The sequence below is a fragment of the Ursus maritimus genome, unplaced genomic scaffold (assembly GCF_017311325.1).
Source record: "Ursus maritimus isolate PB19 unplaced genomic scaffold, ASM1731132v1 scaffold_10, whole genome shotgun sequence".
NCBI classification, from domain to species: Eukaryota; Metazoa; Chordata; class Mammalia; order Carnivora; family Ursidae; genus Ursus; species Ursus maritimus.
In genome coordinates, this window is record NW_024423344.1 from 68,774,037 (window position 1) to 68,791,481 (window position 17,445).

At 38.5% G+C, this 17,445-nt stretch overlaps 1 protein-coding gene across 4 annotated transcripts in view; it reads left to right on the forward strand.

The window, feature by feature from the left end:
• The window catches only part of PCCA (propionyl-CoA carboxylase subunit alpha), a 389,990-nt gene that overhangs the window by 157,566 nt on the left and 214,979 nt on the right, over positions 1-17,445 (forward strand). For all 4 annotated transcript variants that reach the window (XM_040624198.1, XM_040624204.1, XM_040624209.1 and 1 more), the window contains 2 exons: positions 569-663; positions 10,260-10,410. In XM_040624198.1, coding sequence (XP_040480132.1) covers positions 569-663; positions 10,260-10,410 — 246 coding nt within the window. The remainder of the gene's footprint in view (positions 1-568; positions 664-10,259; positions 10,411-17,445) is intronic.

The following is a 17,445-nucleotide window of genomic DNA, read 5'->3' on the forward strand; positions in this document are numbered from 1 at the left end:
GTTATTTTATCTGACAAATCTAGCTTATTTCTCAGTATTAAAAATAGGAAAAATCATAGTGTTACGTGTTAACCCCAGACCTTTTAGCTGTTTCTATAACAGAAATAAAGCAGAGTAAAAAACATCCGTATGTAAGTAACAGAGTAATATTGGACGTAAATAAAATAGTATTTCTTGATCAACGGACATTTAGTTATGTTAAAAACAGATGTTTGTAATAATACGGTTTTCCTAAAGCACCACTGATATTTAGAATGTACATTCCCTTTGTTGACACTCAGTGTCCTTCACAAAATTTGTACAATTGATGTGATATTTCACCCAGTGCAATGGAAATGTAATGTGAGAATTATTTCCTCAAGTCTTTTTAAAACATTTAGTGAGTTTCAGGGTTGTAAATAAAGTTTTCCTCTATTGACATCAACCAAAAGAGGAATATAATTGAGAGGTACGTGTGTTGTGGGAGGTTCGAGTAAAAACCAAGGGGTGTTATATGGTGAAAATGTTAATTGGGCACATACTCTATAGGTATGGCTGTATAATCTTTCAAGTGGTATTGCTCTGTCAGGTTTTAGGTGACAAGCATGGGAATGCTGTGTGGCTCAATGAAAGAGAGTGCTCAATTCAGCGAAGAAACCAGAAAGTGGTGGAGGAAGCACCAAGGTAAGAGTTTTTTCTTAACATTCGTAATAGATTGATTTTGTTTATAGTTCTTTCCCATTTTATTGGCTAAAATTACTCCAATAGCAATTCGGTGGAATTGTCATGATAGAGTCTATTAGTGTATATTTTTATAATTAAGAATTTGCTGCTCAGTCTCCCTCAGTACTTCTGTGCATGACACGTGAGTGAATACTGGAGGAAAAAATGGTGGGTTTTGTTAGAGGAGAGAGTTAGGTGGATAGCCAACTATGGCTTCCATGAACTTCTAGGTAATAGAGACCCTGCTGGTGTTTCTGGTCTTGTGGAATGTCTGGGGATCCATGCCTTCTAGGATCTTCTGTTGGTGAAGGTTTCATAAAGTTGATCCTGAAGTTTTGAATTTATCCTACCATCAAAAGGCTTCTGGAGCATGGTTTTTGGAAATTCCTCGATTTATCAGAACTATTTTGGGTCCTTCTCCAAGTTACCTTTAGATGTGTTTAGTGTAGCAATTTCATGGAACTTCAATTCTGCTTTGATGCTAGGTTGGTCTTTATATATATTCTAGTTGTCTCTGCATCCTTAAAAATCCCCCAGTTGAGTCTGCACTGTCATTTTTACATAATCAGGCAATGAGGAGTATAGCCGGTTGTGACTTAGTCATAGCCAGTGTGCCTTGATATGTATGTATAGTTTCTATAAAGAGTAGGTGTGAATATGAGTGAATTTTTAATTATAGGGTAATGGCACAAAGCAAGTCCTGCTTTAATTATATTAGGTTTTAAACATATAGTATGGTGTGGTAGTTTTAAGACATGGTTCCCAAGTTTTTTCCGCTTCTCTTGTTGGCAGAGGTAGGGATCTTTGTACCTTCCCCTTGATTCTGTGCTCTGAGAATAGGCTGCATAGAAGTGATGCTGTGTGCAGGCTTTAGGAAACAGCTTCCATTTCCTGCCTCTTGTACACTTAACGTAAAAACCAGCCACCATGCTGTGAAGAACAGCCTAATTCAGCTACATGGGGCATGACCCTATCTCATGGCCCAGCACCAGGAAGTAAGAGGGAAGGAAGAAGAAAAAGCAAAAAGGAATGTTCTACCTGTATGTTTAAGGAAGGGCCCCAGAACCTACTAGTGCTGATTGCTTGTTGGTGATCTGAAGTCAGGGACTTTGCTAGGGAAGTTGGGAAATGTCTTTTTTATTTTTTATTTATTGTTATTATTTTTTTAAAATGATTTTTTATTATATTATGTTAGTCACCATACAGTACATCCCCGGTTTCCGATGTAAGGCTCGATGATTCATTAGTTGCGTATAACACCCAGTGCACCATGCAATACGTGCCTTCCTTACTACCCATCACCGGTCTATCCCATTCCCCCACCCCCCTCCCCTCTGAGGGCCTCAGTTTGTTTCTCATAGTCCATTGTCTCTCATGTTTCATTCCCCCTTCTGATTACCCCCCCTTTCTTTATCCCTTTCTTCCCCTACCGATCATCCTAGTTCTTATGTTCCATAGATGAGAGAAATCATATGATAGTTGTCTTTCTCTGCTTGGCTTATTTCACTTAGCATTATCTCCTCCAGTGCCGTCCATGTTGCAGCAAATGTTGAGAACTCGTTCTTTCTGATAGCTGAGTAATATTCCATTGTATATATGGACCACAACTTCTTAATCCAGTCATCTGTTGAAGGGCATCTCGGCTCCTTCCACGATTTAGCTATTGTGGACATTGCTGCTATGAACATTGGGGTGCATATGGCCCTTCTCTTCACTACGTCTGTATCTTTGGGGTAAACACCCAGTAGTGTAATGGCTGGATCATAGGGTAGCTCAATTTTTAACTTTTTAAGGGACCTCCACACTGTTTTCCAGAGTGGCTGTACCAACTTGCATTCCCACCAACAATGTAGGAGGGATCCCCTTTCTCCACATCCTCTCCAACAATTGTTGTTTCTTGCCTTGTCTATTTTTGCCATTCTAACTGGCGTAAGGTGGTATCTCAGTGTGGTTTTGATTTGAATTTCCTTGATGGCTAATGATTTTGAACATTTTTTCATGTGTCTGTTAGCCATTTGTATGTCTTCATTGGAAAAGTGTCTGTTCATATCTTCTGCCCATTTTTTGATTTGTTTATTTGTTTCTCGTGTATTGAGTTTGAGAAGTTCTTTGTAGATCTTGGATACCAGTCCTTTATCTGTAGTGTCATTTGCAAATATCTTCTCCCATTCCGTGGGCTGCCTCTTAGTTTTTCTGACTGTTGCCTTGGATGTGCAGAAACTTTTAATCTTGATGAAGTCCCATAAATTCATTTTATCTTTTGTTTCTCTTGCCTTTGGGGATGTGTCATGAAAAAGGTTGCTTTGGCCGATGTCGTAGAGGTTGCTGCCTATGTTCTCCTCTAGAATTTTGATGGATTCCTGTCTCACATCGAGGTCTTTCATCCATTTGGAGTTTATTTTTGTGTATGGTGTGAGAGAGTGGTCAAGTTTCATTCTTTTGCATGTAGCTGTCCAATTTTCCCAGCACCATTTATTGAAGAGACTGTCTTTTTCCCACCGGATGTTTTTTCCTGCTTTATCAAATATTAGTTGCCCAAAGAGCCGAGGGTCCATTTCTGGGCTCTCTATTCTGTTCCATTGGTCTATGTGTCTGTTTTTGTGCCAGTACCATGCTGTCTTTGTGATCACAGCTTTGTAGTACAGCTCGAAATCCGGCATTGTGATGCCCCCAGCTTTGTTTTTCCTTTTCAACAGTTCCTTGGAGATTCGGGGCCTTTTCTGTTTCCATACAAATTTAAGGACTGTTTGTTCCAGTTCTTTGAAAAATGTCCTTGGTATTTTGATCGGGATAGCATTGAAAGTGTAGATTGCTCTGGGTAGCATGGACATTTTAACTATGTTAATTCTTCCGATCCATGAGCATGGAATATCTTTCCATCTTTTTATGTCTTCCTCAATGTCTTTCAAGAGTGATTTATAGTTTCTAGAATATAGGTCCTTTACGTCTCTGGTTAAGTTAATTCCAAGGTAACGTATGGTTTTTGGTGCTATTGTAAATGGGATGGATTCCCTAATTTCTCTTTCTTCGGTCTCGTTATTCGTGTATAGAAATGCAACTGATTTCTGAGCATTGATTTTGTATCCCGCCACGTTACTGAATTGCTCTATAACTTCTAATAGTTTGGGAGTGGCTTCTTTTGGGTTTTCCATATAGAGTATCATGTCATCTGCAAAGAGAGACATTTTGACTTCTTCTTTGCCAATTTGAATACCTTTGATCCCTTTTTGTCGTCTGATTGCTGTTGCAAGGACTTCTAGTACTATGTTGAATAATAGTGGCGAGAGTGGGCATCCTTGTCGAGTTCCTGATCTTAAGGGAAAGGCTTCCAGCTTTTCCCCATTGAGAATAATATTTGCAGTAGGCTTTTCATAGATGGCTTTTATGAGATTGAGAAATGTACCTTCTATTCCTACACTCTGAAGGGTTTTAATCAGGAAAGGATGCTGTATTTTGTCAAATGCTTTTTCGGCATCGATTGAGAGGATCATATGGTTCCTGAGTCTTTTCTTGTTGATATGATGTATCACGCTGATTGATTTGCGAATATTGAACCACGCTTGCATCCCAGGTATGAATCCCACTTGATCGTGATGGATAATCCTTTTAATGTACTGTTGGATTCTATTAGCAAGTATCTTGTTGAGGATTTTGGCGTCCATATTCATTAGGGAAATCGGTCTGTAATTCTCCTTTTTGATGGGGTCTTTGCCTGGTTTGGGGATCAAGGTAATATTGGCCTCATAGAATGAGTTTGGTAGCTTTCCTTCTGTTTCTATTTTTTGAAATAGCTTTAGGAGAATAGGTATTATTTCTTCTTTGAATGTTTGGTAGAATTCCCCAGGAAAACCGTCCGGGCCTGGAGTTTTGTTATTTGGAAGGTTGTTTATCACTGACTCAATTTCTTCATAATTAATTGGCCTGTTTAAGAAATCAATTTCTTCCTGTTTCAATCTTGGTAGTTTATAGGTTTCCAGGAAGGATTCCATCTCTTCCAGATTGCTTAGTTTATTGGCATATAGCTGTTGATAAAAATTTCTAATAATCCTTCCAATTTCAATGGTGTTCGTCGTGACCTCTCCTTTTTCATTCATAATTTTAATAATCTGGGTCCTTTCTCTTTTCTTTTGGATAAGTCTTGCCAGTGGTCTGTCAATTTTATTGATTCTTTCAAAGAACCAGCTTCTAGTCCTGTTGATCTGTTCTACTGTACTTCTGGTTTCTGCTTGATTGATTTCAGCTCTAGTTTTGGTCAGCTGCTTCCTTGTGCGTGGATTAGGCCTGTCCCTCTGTTGCTGTTCCAGCTTCTTGAAGTGAGAATATAAAAACTGCATTTTTGATTTTTCTGTTCTTTTGAGTGTGGCTTGGATGGCTATGTATTTCCCCCTTAGGACTGCCTTTGCAGTATCCCATAGGTTTTGGACTGTTGTGTTTTCATTCTCGTTGGTTTCCATAAATTGTTTAAATTGATTTTTGATTTTCTTGTTTATCGAGTCATTCCTGAGCAGGATGGTTCTTAGTCTCCAAGTGTTTGAGTTTCTTCCAAATTTTTCCTTGTGGTTGAGTTCCAATTTCAGAGCGTTGTGGTCTGAGAATATGCAGGGGATAATTTCAATCTTTTGGTATTGGTTCGGACCCGTTTTGTATCCCAAAACATGGTCTATTCTTGAGAATGTTCCATGGGCATTAGAATAGAATGAGTATTCTTTGGGTCTGGGGTGTAGAGTTCTATATATATCTATAAGGTCCAACTCGTCGAGTATGGCATTCAAAGCCTTTGATTCTTTGCTTAGTTTTTGCCAGGGTGTTCTGTCTATTTCTGATAATGGAGTGTTGAGGTCCCCTACTATTAATGTATTTTTATCTATATGTCTCTTTATTCTGGTTAAGAGTTGGCTTGTGTATCTTGCTGCTCCCCTGTTGGGGGCATATATATTTATAATTGTCATATCCACTTGTTGAATACTTCCTTTAAGAATAATATAGTGCCCTTCTGCGTCTCTAACTATAGTCTGTAGTTTAAAATCCAATTTATCTGATATGAGAATTGCTACCCCAGCTTTCTTTTGAGGTCCATTTGCGTGAAAGATGGTACTCCATCCCCTTACTCTCAGTCTGAATGCATCTTTGGGTTCGAAATGAGTCTCTTGTAGACAGCAAGTGGATGGGTCATTTCTTTTTATCCAATCTGCAACCCTGTGGCGTTTTTTGGGAGCGTTTAAACCATGTACATTGACACTAAGAACTGAGAGAGAGAATTTTAATGATGCCATGTTGCCAGTAAAGTCTTTTTTTGTATCGGTTGTGACTTTCTGTTCTGTATCACTCTTGGGGCCTTTTTACCTTTATAGAACCCCCCTTAATATCTCCTGTAGGGCTGGTTTCGTGGTTACGAAATTGGTTAGTGACTGGCGATTCTGAAATGTCTTTATTTCTCCATCAATTCTGAATGACAGCCTTGCTGGATAAAGGATCCTTGGCTGCATGTTTTTCTCTGAAAGAGCTTTAAAAATGCTCCCCCAACCCTTTCTCTCATTCCAGGTCTGTGTAGACAGGTCTGACGTAATTCTGATGCCTTTGCCTTGGTACGTGAGAAATTTCTTTGCCCTGGCCGCTTTCAATACTGTATCCTTGGATCTAATATTTGCGAATTGCACTATGACGTGGCGTAGGTTTGTCGTGGTTGAGCTTGGGAGGGGTCCTCTCTGCCTCTTGGACATGAATGTTTGTTTCCCTCGCTAGATTAGGGAAGTTTTCAGCTACAATTTGTTCAAATATCTCTTCTAGACCTCTGTTTTTCTCCACCCCCTCGGGGATGCCGATGATTCCGACATTGGATTGTTTCATTGAGTCAGTAATCTCCCGTAACCTACATTCGTGGGCGTGGATTTTTTTAAGACTAGCTTCTATTTTCGTTTTTTCCTCTATTAAGCCATCCTCCAATTCATTAACATGTTCCTCTGCTTCGGTGACCTTGGCCGTCAGAGCCTCTAGTTTTGCCTGCATTTGGCTCATGGAATTTTTAATTTCTGTCAGATTCTCTCTCATTTCTGTCCTTAGGGATTCTATATTCTCAGTAACCTTTTCATTAATACTTTTTTCAATTCTCCTCATCATTTTGACCATCATTACTCTGAATTCCATTTCTGATAATTTGGTTACATCCATATCCATTATTTCTGTGGCAGAGGCCACAGACTCACTGTCTTTTCTTTGCTGGGGGGGGGGGGCTTCTCCTTCTTGTCATTCTGATGAGGAGAGGTTGTGGGGTTGTCCAGAGCTGAAATTATTGACTGGGTCCCAGGCCATGCCCTTTGTTTTATAGGGATCTTAGGGATGTGGGCTGCTTCTTTAAAGATTTTATTTATTTATTTATCTGAGAGAGAGAGACAGACAGTCAGCAAGAACGGGAACAGAAGCAGGGGAGTGAGAGAGAAGAAGCTAGGCTCCCAGCGGAGAGCTTCGATGAGGACTCCTCTTCCGGAACGCCGTGGATCACGCCTTAAGCTCGGAGACATGCGTCAATGATCTGCGGCCCACCCAGGCGCCCCGGGTTGTGGGTCTTGATTTTTCCGCCTGCCTTCTGTGTTCTGGGGGAGGGCCAATGCCGCGCACACCAGGCAACCCTGTTTGTGGGTAGAGTCTCCGTGTCCCCTGCGGGGGATGGGGATGGCACGCTGTGAGCCGGTGGATCTTCCAGGCTTTTGTTCTCTGGCGGCTTTCCCTGGCGGTTTGCTGTGCCTCTTCTGAGAGTCAGAGCAGCAGCGGCCATCTTCAGCTCTCTGTCTCAGAACAGAGGGATTATGCCCGTCTCCACTGGATGTTCTGGCCACTTTAACTCTGTTTCTGTTGGTGCTGCTCAACCTCTGCAGCGCCCCGATGTGCGCCTCCACACCCGGCATCCCAGCCTCACTCCAGGGCCGGGCGCGGCTCTGTCCTTTGTGTTTCTAATGCCGCCAGCCGCCAGCCGCCCCGCGCGCGCTCCCGGAGCTCCCGGTCTCAGTCTGGATCCAGTGAGCACACCGGGATTCCGGAGTTCCGCGAGATGCCTGGTGGCGCGCGCATCCGGCTCACGGTCTCAGTCCGCTCTCTGTCCGCTCTCTCGCGCCTTCCGTTTATCTTCCGATATCTGTGCACGGTTTCACGACTCCCCGCTTCGTACCTCACTACTCAGCACTGGAGATGTTCATTTGTAGAGATCCAGATGTATCTTCCTGCGTCTCAGGCTGGTTCCGTGGTTGTTTAGGCTTGTCTGGTACCTATCCAGCTCCACTCAGGAGACCGGCTGAAAAAGGCGTCCCCTACTCCTCCGCCATCTTAACTCCTCGGAAATGTCTTTTTTAAATCAAGTAACCATGTGCTCTGCTAAAATTCTAGTGTGGAGGAAGGGCACAAGGTTGCTGGTAGAACAGTGATAGTCTCTGACATACCACTTTTATAGTTTTGTGTTCTCTTCTTATTGCTTCCAATATAATTAACTTTTTCTTTTTATTTAAAACCCTTTCAGGTTTTACCTGGGATAAAAATCCTTCACAAACTAGGAAACTTGAACCATTATTTTTGTTTCTCTCTCTTTCACTAGAAATGTAAGTTTTTTCATAGGAACTCACCTGTTAATTGAGAGAAAAAGAGGAAAATTTAAAGCAGTAGGAACAAAAACAACAAAAAATGAACCCCCAAATGAGAACTGATCATTAATAGTGACTTGATAGGTGTTTATATGTTATTATTTGTAAAATCTTAAATGAGTGGAATATTCAGCTTTCAGTTTCTAGAATGTGAATTTACTGCTGTGTTTTGAGTGCAGTGATGAGGTTGCTTACAGCTCTGAGTGTTACTGGCAGAGTTTATGACGAGCAAGGACAAGATCAGACAGGACAAAAATAGTTTTACTCCACAGTCTTTGAAATTCTCCAAATGTTATGATGTTAATTTTGGGGTTCTTTTTTTTTTTTTTGTATTAATTTTATCAGCTAGGTATCATTGAAATGTCATCTATGCCTATATTCATTAGGTTGATGCAGAACTGTTGTTTATAATAGGTAAATAAGATTCAGAATATCTAAGTTCAGTGATTACTCCTAGCCATCAAAAAGGAGACGTTAGGAGGTACACTTCCCACTGGTGAAGTATTCTTGTCTCCCCTGCCCCCAGTCCAACCTGAAGTCTATTCAGGGTTCTAAATCTAACCAGCAGTTTATGAGAAATAGAAATACAATGCGGATGTTAAGATGCTGTGCAACTCTGGGGTTAAACCCAGACTGTGAGAAATGAGAGGAAAATGAGCAGATCCTTGTCGTAAAAAAAGGGAAGAGAACGTTACAAGTTAAAAGAACTGTAAAGATGTAAAAATAAATAAGTGAATGGGGTGGCTGGACCTTATTTGAATTCTGATTCAAAGATATTACCTGAAAAAAATTGAAATAATCAGGGAGATTTGAATACCATCTGGATATTAAATGCTATTAAGAAGTTCTTATTAATGTTTTAAGTGTGATTATGTTAAAAATTTTCTAGAAACAGATATGGAAGTTTCTATAGATGAAATGATATCTAATTTGGGATTTGATTTAAAATAAAATTTGTAAAAAAATAAAAATAAAATGGATGGGCCTGGTAGAAAAGTAGACATGCGATATAGACAAAACAAGACCGGCTGTGTATTAATAATTGTTTCACATAGGAAACAGGTGCATAGAAGTCCATTATGCTCTTCCATAATAAAAATTCTATAAAAGTCACTTAAATCTTGATCCACGAATTTTAATCCACAAAAAGTAGTGAATATTCTATTTCTTAGATCCTTTCTTGCCCAGAAGCAAAAGACGTGAAAATACACAAATATTCTTTTTTTTTTAGTGTTTATCGAAAACATTCAAGCTTTATTTGCCTGCTAGAGGGTAATTTTGGTATTGCGAAATAAAAGTTTTGAGGATTTATTAGACTTATAGTCAATTCTTGTTATTTGTGGTAGCTGTGTTTCACAGAGTCACTGTGAACACTGAGTTAGTGAATACGTAGAGGAAGTACAGAGTTAGGTTCTGGGAGCCTCTAGTCAGGACATTTTAATACGTAACCTTGACGAAAATATCTTGACATAACCTTGTTTTATGTGTGTTTCTGTTGAAAGCCACCATACTTAATGCATGTCGTTGATTCGTTAATATTGAACTCCCAGTCCTGGTTAGGACTTGCCTGAAGGAAGCTCATCCAACACACACGTGTTCTCCCTAAGGCACATCTCCCAATATTAGCTTAGGGAAGTTCTGACTATATATGTTAAGTTTTACTGGTTGAAACAACTGCTTGTGCTAAAATTGATGGAAATTGCACTATAATGTGGGAAGTTCACGTTAGTTTTATAAAAATCTTATTTAAACTTATTTAGACTTATTTAAACATGTTAGGCCTAATAATACAAAAAACATGTACTATAAACATATGTCTTACATTGATACAGATGATCACATCTGAGTAAACTTTAAGAACATTTTTATATGGTGCACGCACAAGATGACTTTTGTTCAAAATGTTGATTACTCTTTCTGTATTTGTAGCATTTTTCTGGATTCAAAAACTCGAAGAGCAATGGGAGAACAAGCTGTAGCTCTTGCCAAAGCAGTGAAGTATTCCTCTGCTGGAACCGTGGAATTCCTTGTGGACTCAAAGAAGAATTTTTATTTCTTAGAAATGAATACGAGACTCCAGGTAACTCCGTTTTTCATTCCTCCCCGTGCCTCTAGATTTTACCCTTTGTTTTCCACTCCTTTTTGTTTTTAGGAAAATTAAAAGCCAATTTCATAAAGTGTTAAGTAAGATTTCATTTTTATGCTTGTGCTAGGACATCTGTTGGGAATGATGGATGAGTATCAGGTTAATTTAATGGTCAGTGTCTAGCCCTTCTGCCTCATTACTGTTAATACTCCATATTGGAGATTCCACTCTGGTTTTTTTCGAATATCTCTTGATGGCTTTTCTTAGTTAGGGTTCATGTGCTGTTAAGAGAATTACTGTTACATGTGATAAACAGAAAGGGATTCAGTCTTACAAATCTTTGAAAGGGATGGAGGAAGGAAAAGTACCTAGAGTAACTTTCAGGAATGACACTCAGAACCATACCACTCAGCCTGGCTTTTGGACAGCTGCCCCATCTGCCACTGGGATGAGGTTGAGAAGTCGAGCAGCTCCTCTGGAACTGTTGACTTAGGGGTATGCTGCCTCTCTTCCAACCAAGGTCTCTGGAGGACTAGTGGCTTTCCTTCCTTCTTCCCTTTTCCTTTTTTTTAAGTCGTAAACTAAAATACACATACAGAAAAGTACGTAAAACACAAATAGGTTGTTGAAAAAATTATTATAGCAAAAATCTATGTAAGCATCAAGTGGATCTAGAAGTCCCAAAATGCCAGCACTTCTTACCACCCCACCCCTCACCAGCTTCTCCACGTATTCCTCATCCACCCTCCTAGAGATGTTTACAGTTCTGACTAATTCTAAACATTTGCTTGCATTTCTGTATCATTTTTCCTTTTAATTATGCACACCTAAGCAATATATAATAAATTGTACCTGTTTTTTAAACTTTAAATCAGTGGGATCAGTATGCAATTTTCTATACCTTTCTTCTTTTTTCAATATTATGCTTATAACAGTTACACTGTGGGGCTGGTTTTCATTTATTATGGCAGAATTTATGGTATCTAGATGCATTTGAAACCAGTATTATAAATATTTGTAGAGTTTGTATAAGTATTAACCTTAGTTGTTGTAGCTCAAAACTTATGATACTTGTGTTTGAGATCACTTTTTTAGCCTATAATTTATTGGTGTGACTATCTTCAGGAGTGACAGAATTTTGCCTTTTAGAGATTGATTTGATTTTGATTAAAAATATGTTTTTATAACAAAGTATATCTAATTAGATAATTAGCTGGGAAATCATGTTTTTGATTGAAACAGAGACTTTCTTACAAACTGGTGTTCCCAACATGGTATAATATGATTCAGAAGGCAATTGAAAGTGACTGCAAGACATTTTTATTTCATTCCAGACAAAAGAGCTACTAGATTGTTCAGTTAGGGTACTTATCAGAATTTACAGAATTAATAACCAGTGCTGTCTTTAGGACACTTTATTACTATGTTAGTGTGTGTGTGTGTGTGTGTGTGTGTGTGTGTGTTTCTGGCTCATTTATCTCAACTCATAACTTCTTCTGGGTTTGTCCCATTGTAGCTTTTGGTAGAAGACCTCTGGAAGTTGGTATTTATATCAAATAATGCTATGCATTTGGTCAAAATCTTTAGGTACTTAGTTTTACATTTTATATCTTGGATGGCTTGTCAGCATAGACCATTACTATAGAACATAACTATACTCTCAAAAAGAAGTATAAATGAATTTAAAGAAAAAATTAATTTCATGAAGATATCATTTTATTATATCTGCTAGTACCTAGTTTCATGCTATTTAATATCAGACTTGGATTCATTTGTGTCTCCCATTTAATGTTTTAATATTTCTTTACTGTGCATTTACTTCCAGTGACCATAATCCTGTCAGTTACCACATAAATTAATTTTGGGGTTCTAGAAGCATCTGTGTGATGGAGGGATATTTGGTGGTAGAGGCTGTGACTGAATGGGAGCATGATTAAAGAACCTTGGATTTCATTGTATTCAGAAAGCCATTCTTAGATATTTCAAAGACTTCTTTCTGATATTTAAACAATTCAAATGTTCTTTTTTTTTTTTTTTTTTTTAAAGATTTTACTTATTTATCTGACAGAGAGATAGAGACAGCCAGCGAGAGAGGGAACACAAGCAGGGGGAGTGGGAGAGGAAGAAGCAGGCTCGTAGCGGAGGAGCCTGATGTGGGGCTCGATCCCACAACGCCGGGATCACGCCCTGAGCCGAAGGCAGCCGCTTACCGACTGTGCCACCCAGGCGCCCCTCAAATGTTCTTTTAATAGTAGAGTTTCTTTTTCAAATTTCTTTACTAACCTTAAATTATAATACTTAAGGCACATTTGCCAAATTCTTCATCTTCTAAGATATATGTTATCTCTAATTAGTGTTTCATTTTGAGCCTGGAGAGCTATAATTTTCTGTGTTCTTTTTTTGTTTTTTCCTTTCTTGAAATATCTTGATTGAACTGTCACTTTTTCCATCTTCAGAAGTTATGCACTTTTTTCTGGTAACAGAAATGTTAGTAGTAGCATCTTTACTTTGCTTGATTTTTTTTTTTTTAACAGCGAAATTTGAAATAAATACAGTTTCTCCTTAAAGAGATATAACACTGAGAATGTCACCAGGTGCATAGATACTTGGTTCAGTTGACTGGTTTTGTTTTCAGCATGGTTACAATTTATTTATCAGAATTATCTGTGCTGTCCTTGTATATGTTTGTTTGTGTTCACAGTTGTTAGTTAGTGGTTTCTTAATGATAAAATTTGAGTGCTCCTGCCTTACAGGTCCCTTTTCATTGCGTCCTTCATCTTTCCTCAGAGTCCTTTTTCCTGCCAGTGCCATTCTTCATGTACTAGTTAGGAGAGACTCCTTTCTTTCTTGAGTATGTCATTCAGTTTGACCTCTGTGTGCCTTTATACGTTACTTCTTTTGCTCGAAATGGTCTCTTCATTTTCTGTAGTAGGAGCTCACATACATATCCACCCACAGATACATACCTGTATATCTATTGCCGTTTCCTTCTTTCTACTTATGAAAGGTGGGTAGGGAGTTGGAGAAATACTCTACCAAAAACCATAATTTTGTTAAAATGCTATTTTAATTAACTAAATTATATGTAATTTTGCTTGAATAATTTTAGTTTCTTATTGAATGATAAAACCAAGAATTGGCAATATTTGGAAAAAAAAAAAAGGAAAGAACAGAAAAAAATTCCAAATGGTTTAAAGTAGTATACAACAGAAAAGTGTAACTCTCTATACTGTGTTTTTTATCACAACCATTTGATTTTCCTCTGGAGGCAACCTTTGTTTTACTTAACAGTGTATCTTTGGTAGTGTTCCATATTTAACTGAAAACATTATCTTTTTCATTTTTATGATTTTTAATACTCAGTTGTAGATGTAATCCTGTAATTTCACCGGTTTCCTGTTGGTAGTTTTCCTAGTATTTTGCTATCACAAATATTGGCACTTATGAATGACCCTTTATATCATCATTGTGCACATGTGGAAGAAGAATTTCTGGGGAAATATGCATTTTAATAATTTAGTTAAATATTATCAGTGTCTTTGTTCCCTGGTCAAAAGGATCTTTGACTTTCGGTCTTTTTCTGAGAGTGAAAAATAGTATATCATTTTCCTTTTCCTTATTAGTGAAGTTTAATTTTTCTTCGTAGATTAACATTTCATTTTCTTTGAATTGACTGTTAACTCCTTTGCCCTTTGGGTTTTCTTATTGGAGGTGTCCTTTATTATTATTTTTTAAGCAATTAGCCATTTGTGATATCATGAAGAAGCAATGCTCCATGAATATTTTTCACATTTCTACAGAGCGAGGGCTTTCTAACCAAAGACCTTTGGCACAGAGATTGAAGGATAGCAACTTTAAGATAGTGCTAGAGAGAAAGTTGTTTTTCCCCAGAGCCATTTGTTGACATTCTCCTTCTCTCCTCAGAAAGATAGGTGTAAATTCAAGAGCCAAGTTTGTGTGCCCTCCCCCCCCCCGCCACCTCCCATTTATTTATTTGACAGAGATAGAGACAGCCAGCGAGAGAGGGAACACAAGCAGGGGGAGTGGGAGAGGAAGAGCAGGCTCCCAGCAGAGGAGCCTGATGTGGGGCTCGATCCCATAACGCCAGGATCACGCCCTGAGCCGAAGGCAGACGCTTAACCGCTGTGCCACCCAGGCGCCCCAAGGCAGCAACTCTTATATAAGCTCTGAGTTTAATAGTTTTGAGCTTCCTCTCCTGTGCTACGTACCCCTCTGCATTCACAGGGAATCACATTGCTTTTATCACATTGCCCCATATGGGAATGAGGTGTGGGGAATAATGTTAAGACATTCTGTGAGTAAGTAATTTGTTTCTTCTCCCATCCACAAACTGTTTCCTGGTAAGATCATCAAATAAATGTAGGTTAAAAAAAAAAAAAAACCAAACCCAGATGTGATTTATTTTTTTTTCACCTCTTGCCTTTTTGACTTTGTATATTTTTTTCTATTTAGAAATTTTTTGTTTTTATTTTTTATTTTTATTTATTTATTTTTTTAAAAGATTTTATTTATTTATTTGACAGAGATAGAGACAGCCAGCTAGAGAGGGAACACAAGCAGGGGGAGTGGGAGAGGAAGAAGCAGGCTCATAGCAGAGGAGCCCGATGTGGGGCTCAATCCCATAACGTCAGGATCACGCCCTGAGCCGAAGGCAGACGCCTAACCGCTGTGCCACCCAGGCGCCCCAGAAATTTTTTGTTTTTAAATCTTACAGTTGAATTTTAAATCTCTTATTTCTGGTGTTAGAACATAATTAGGCTTTTCCTACTCATTCATAAATTAAACATTTTTCTTTCATGTTTTCTTTTAGTACTTATTTCATTATTCCTGATGAAATTTTCATTCCATCTGGAATTTGATTTGATTTTTTATTTTTATTTTATTTTTTATTTTATTTTTTATTTTTTTTAAAGATTTTATTTATTTATTCGACAGAGATAGAGACAGCCAGCGAGAGAGAGAACACAAGCAGGGGGAGTGGGAGAGGAAGAAGCAGGCTCATAGCAGAGGAGCCTGATGTGGGGCTTGATCCCATAACGCCGGGATCACGGCCTGAGCCGAAGGCAGACGCTTAACCACTATGCCACCCAGGCGCTCCTGATTTGATTTTTTAAATTAAAAAATGGCTACCTGACTGTCACAGCCATTAGTGAATAATCATTCTTTTATGTGGTAATTATAAGTCACCTTAATTATATCCTGAATTCTCATATGTATGCAGATCTATTTATTTGACTGTTTTCTTTTTTTTAACCTGTTTAATCATGTGCTATTTCAGATGTTATGTCTCTGTATTATAACACAGTATCCAGAAGGACTGTTCCTTTCTCGTTACTCTTATTTTTCCATATGATGTTTTAGAATTAACTTATTTTCATTTATATTTAACCAAAGAAAAAGATTAAAATGATGAAATTGCTGAAGTATTTGATAAATGTTTCTAATTTTCCAGAGATATTAATTCCTTAAAAGATGTTCTTAATAATAAGAAAAATGGTATTAAAACCATTTATATTTTTGTCAAATTTCCTCATACTCCAATTTGAGAGAATATATTGTTTCCCTTTTACAAAAATGAATGGAGGGGCTCCTGGGTGGCTCAGTTGTTAAGCGTCTGCCTTCGGCTCAGGGCATGATCCCGGTGTTCCGGGATCGAGCCCCACATCAGGCTCCTCCACTGGAGGCCTGCTTCTTCCTCTCCCACTCTCCCTGCTTGTGTTCCCTCTCTCGCTGGCTGTCTCTATCTCTGTCAAATGAATAAATAAAATCTTAAAAAAAAAAAAGTACAAAAATGAATGGAAATTGGCATATTTATATTTTATCCTGCTGTCTTTCCTCCTAACTCTTCATTTTTACTATTTTTATTATTAGTTTTATATTATTGTAACATGACTTTTCTTTAGGCATCGCTCTTCTAGTGTTTTCCCGTTTTGTATTTTAAACTGTTTTCATGGTCACCATTTGCATCTTACCATAGCTTTGTGATTAATCAGTTCTTCATTTTGATTCATCTTGTGGTTAGGTGGTTCTTCTGTTTCTTTTTAAAATCAAGAGCTATTTTTGAGAGGTATCCATGGGTACTGTATCTTCTGAGTTCTTAGATGGGTGATAAGATTATCTTTAAAACTGTTGAGTTTTCACCTGGGTATAAAATCATGGGGTTTGATACAGCTGAATTAGCATGTTCCTGGCTTTTTGATTCAATAGCAACCCTTGAGTAACTACCAAAACCCACCAAAAAGAAAGAAACAGAAAAAGGAGAAATGAGAAATCACTTGGAAGAGGGAAGGCTCTTTAAAGTGGTATGTGTGGGGAACTGTAGCTTTGGGCAGGGAACAGCCACTGCTGCTAGGGAGGGAAAGGGAGGAGGAAAGCTCTTGCTTGTCCTCTGCCTTTGTATAGGGACAATTATTGCCTCCCTCTCACAGGGCAGCCTAGTATTGATGGCTCTGACCAGTTTTAATTAATTTAGTTGATTCTTTTAATATTTTTATATCTTTTTAATCAATACATGTATATAGGTCTTTCTTGATTTTCCATTTTCTTCTGTCAGTGTCCCACCTTGCCACACCCACTGCACAGATGCACGCTTCCCATCTTCCTACTACCACTCTGTCATGATTTGGGTTAGCTCAGTATTTGGGATTTTATTATGATCACAGTGTGAACACTATTCACAGCAGTCCTGTTGTCACCTAAGATTACTTTCACTTTCCTGCACCATTTTTTCTCTACCACTAAAAATTATCTTTGCTTAGTTTTCAGTGTGCCTATCACAGATTTATCCACAAATATGTCCCATGTTTGAATATATTCAGGCACATTGAATTTTCTTTTTTTCTTTTTTTAAGATTTTATTTATTTATTTGATGGAGAGAGAGACCGCCAGTGAGAGAGGGAACACAAGCAGGGGGAGTGGGAGAGGAAGAAGCAGGCTGTCAGTGGAGGAGCCCGATGCGGGGCTCGATCCCAGAATGCTGGGATCATGCCCTAAGCCGAAGGCAGACG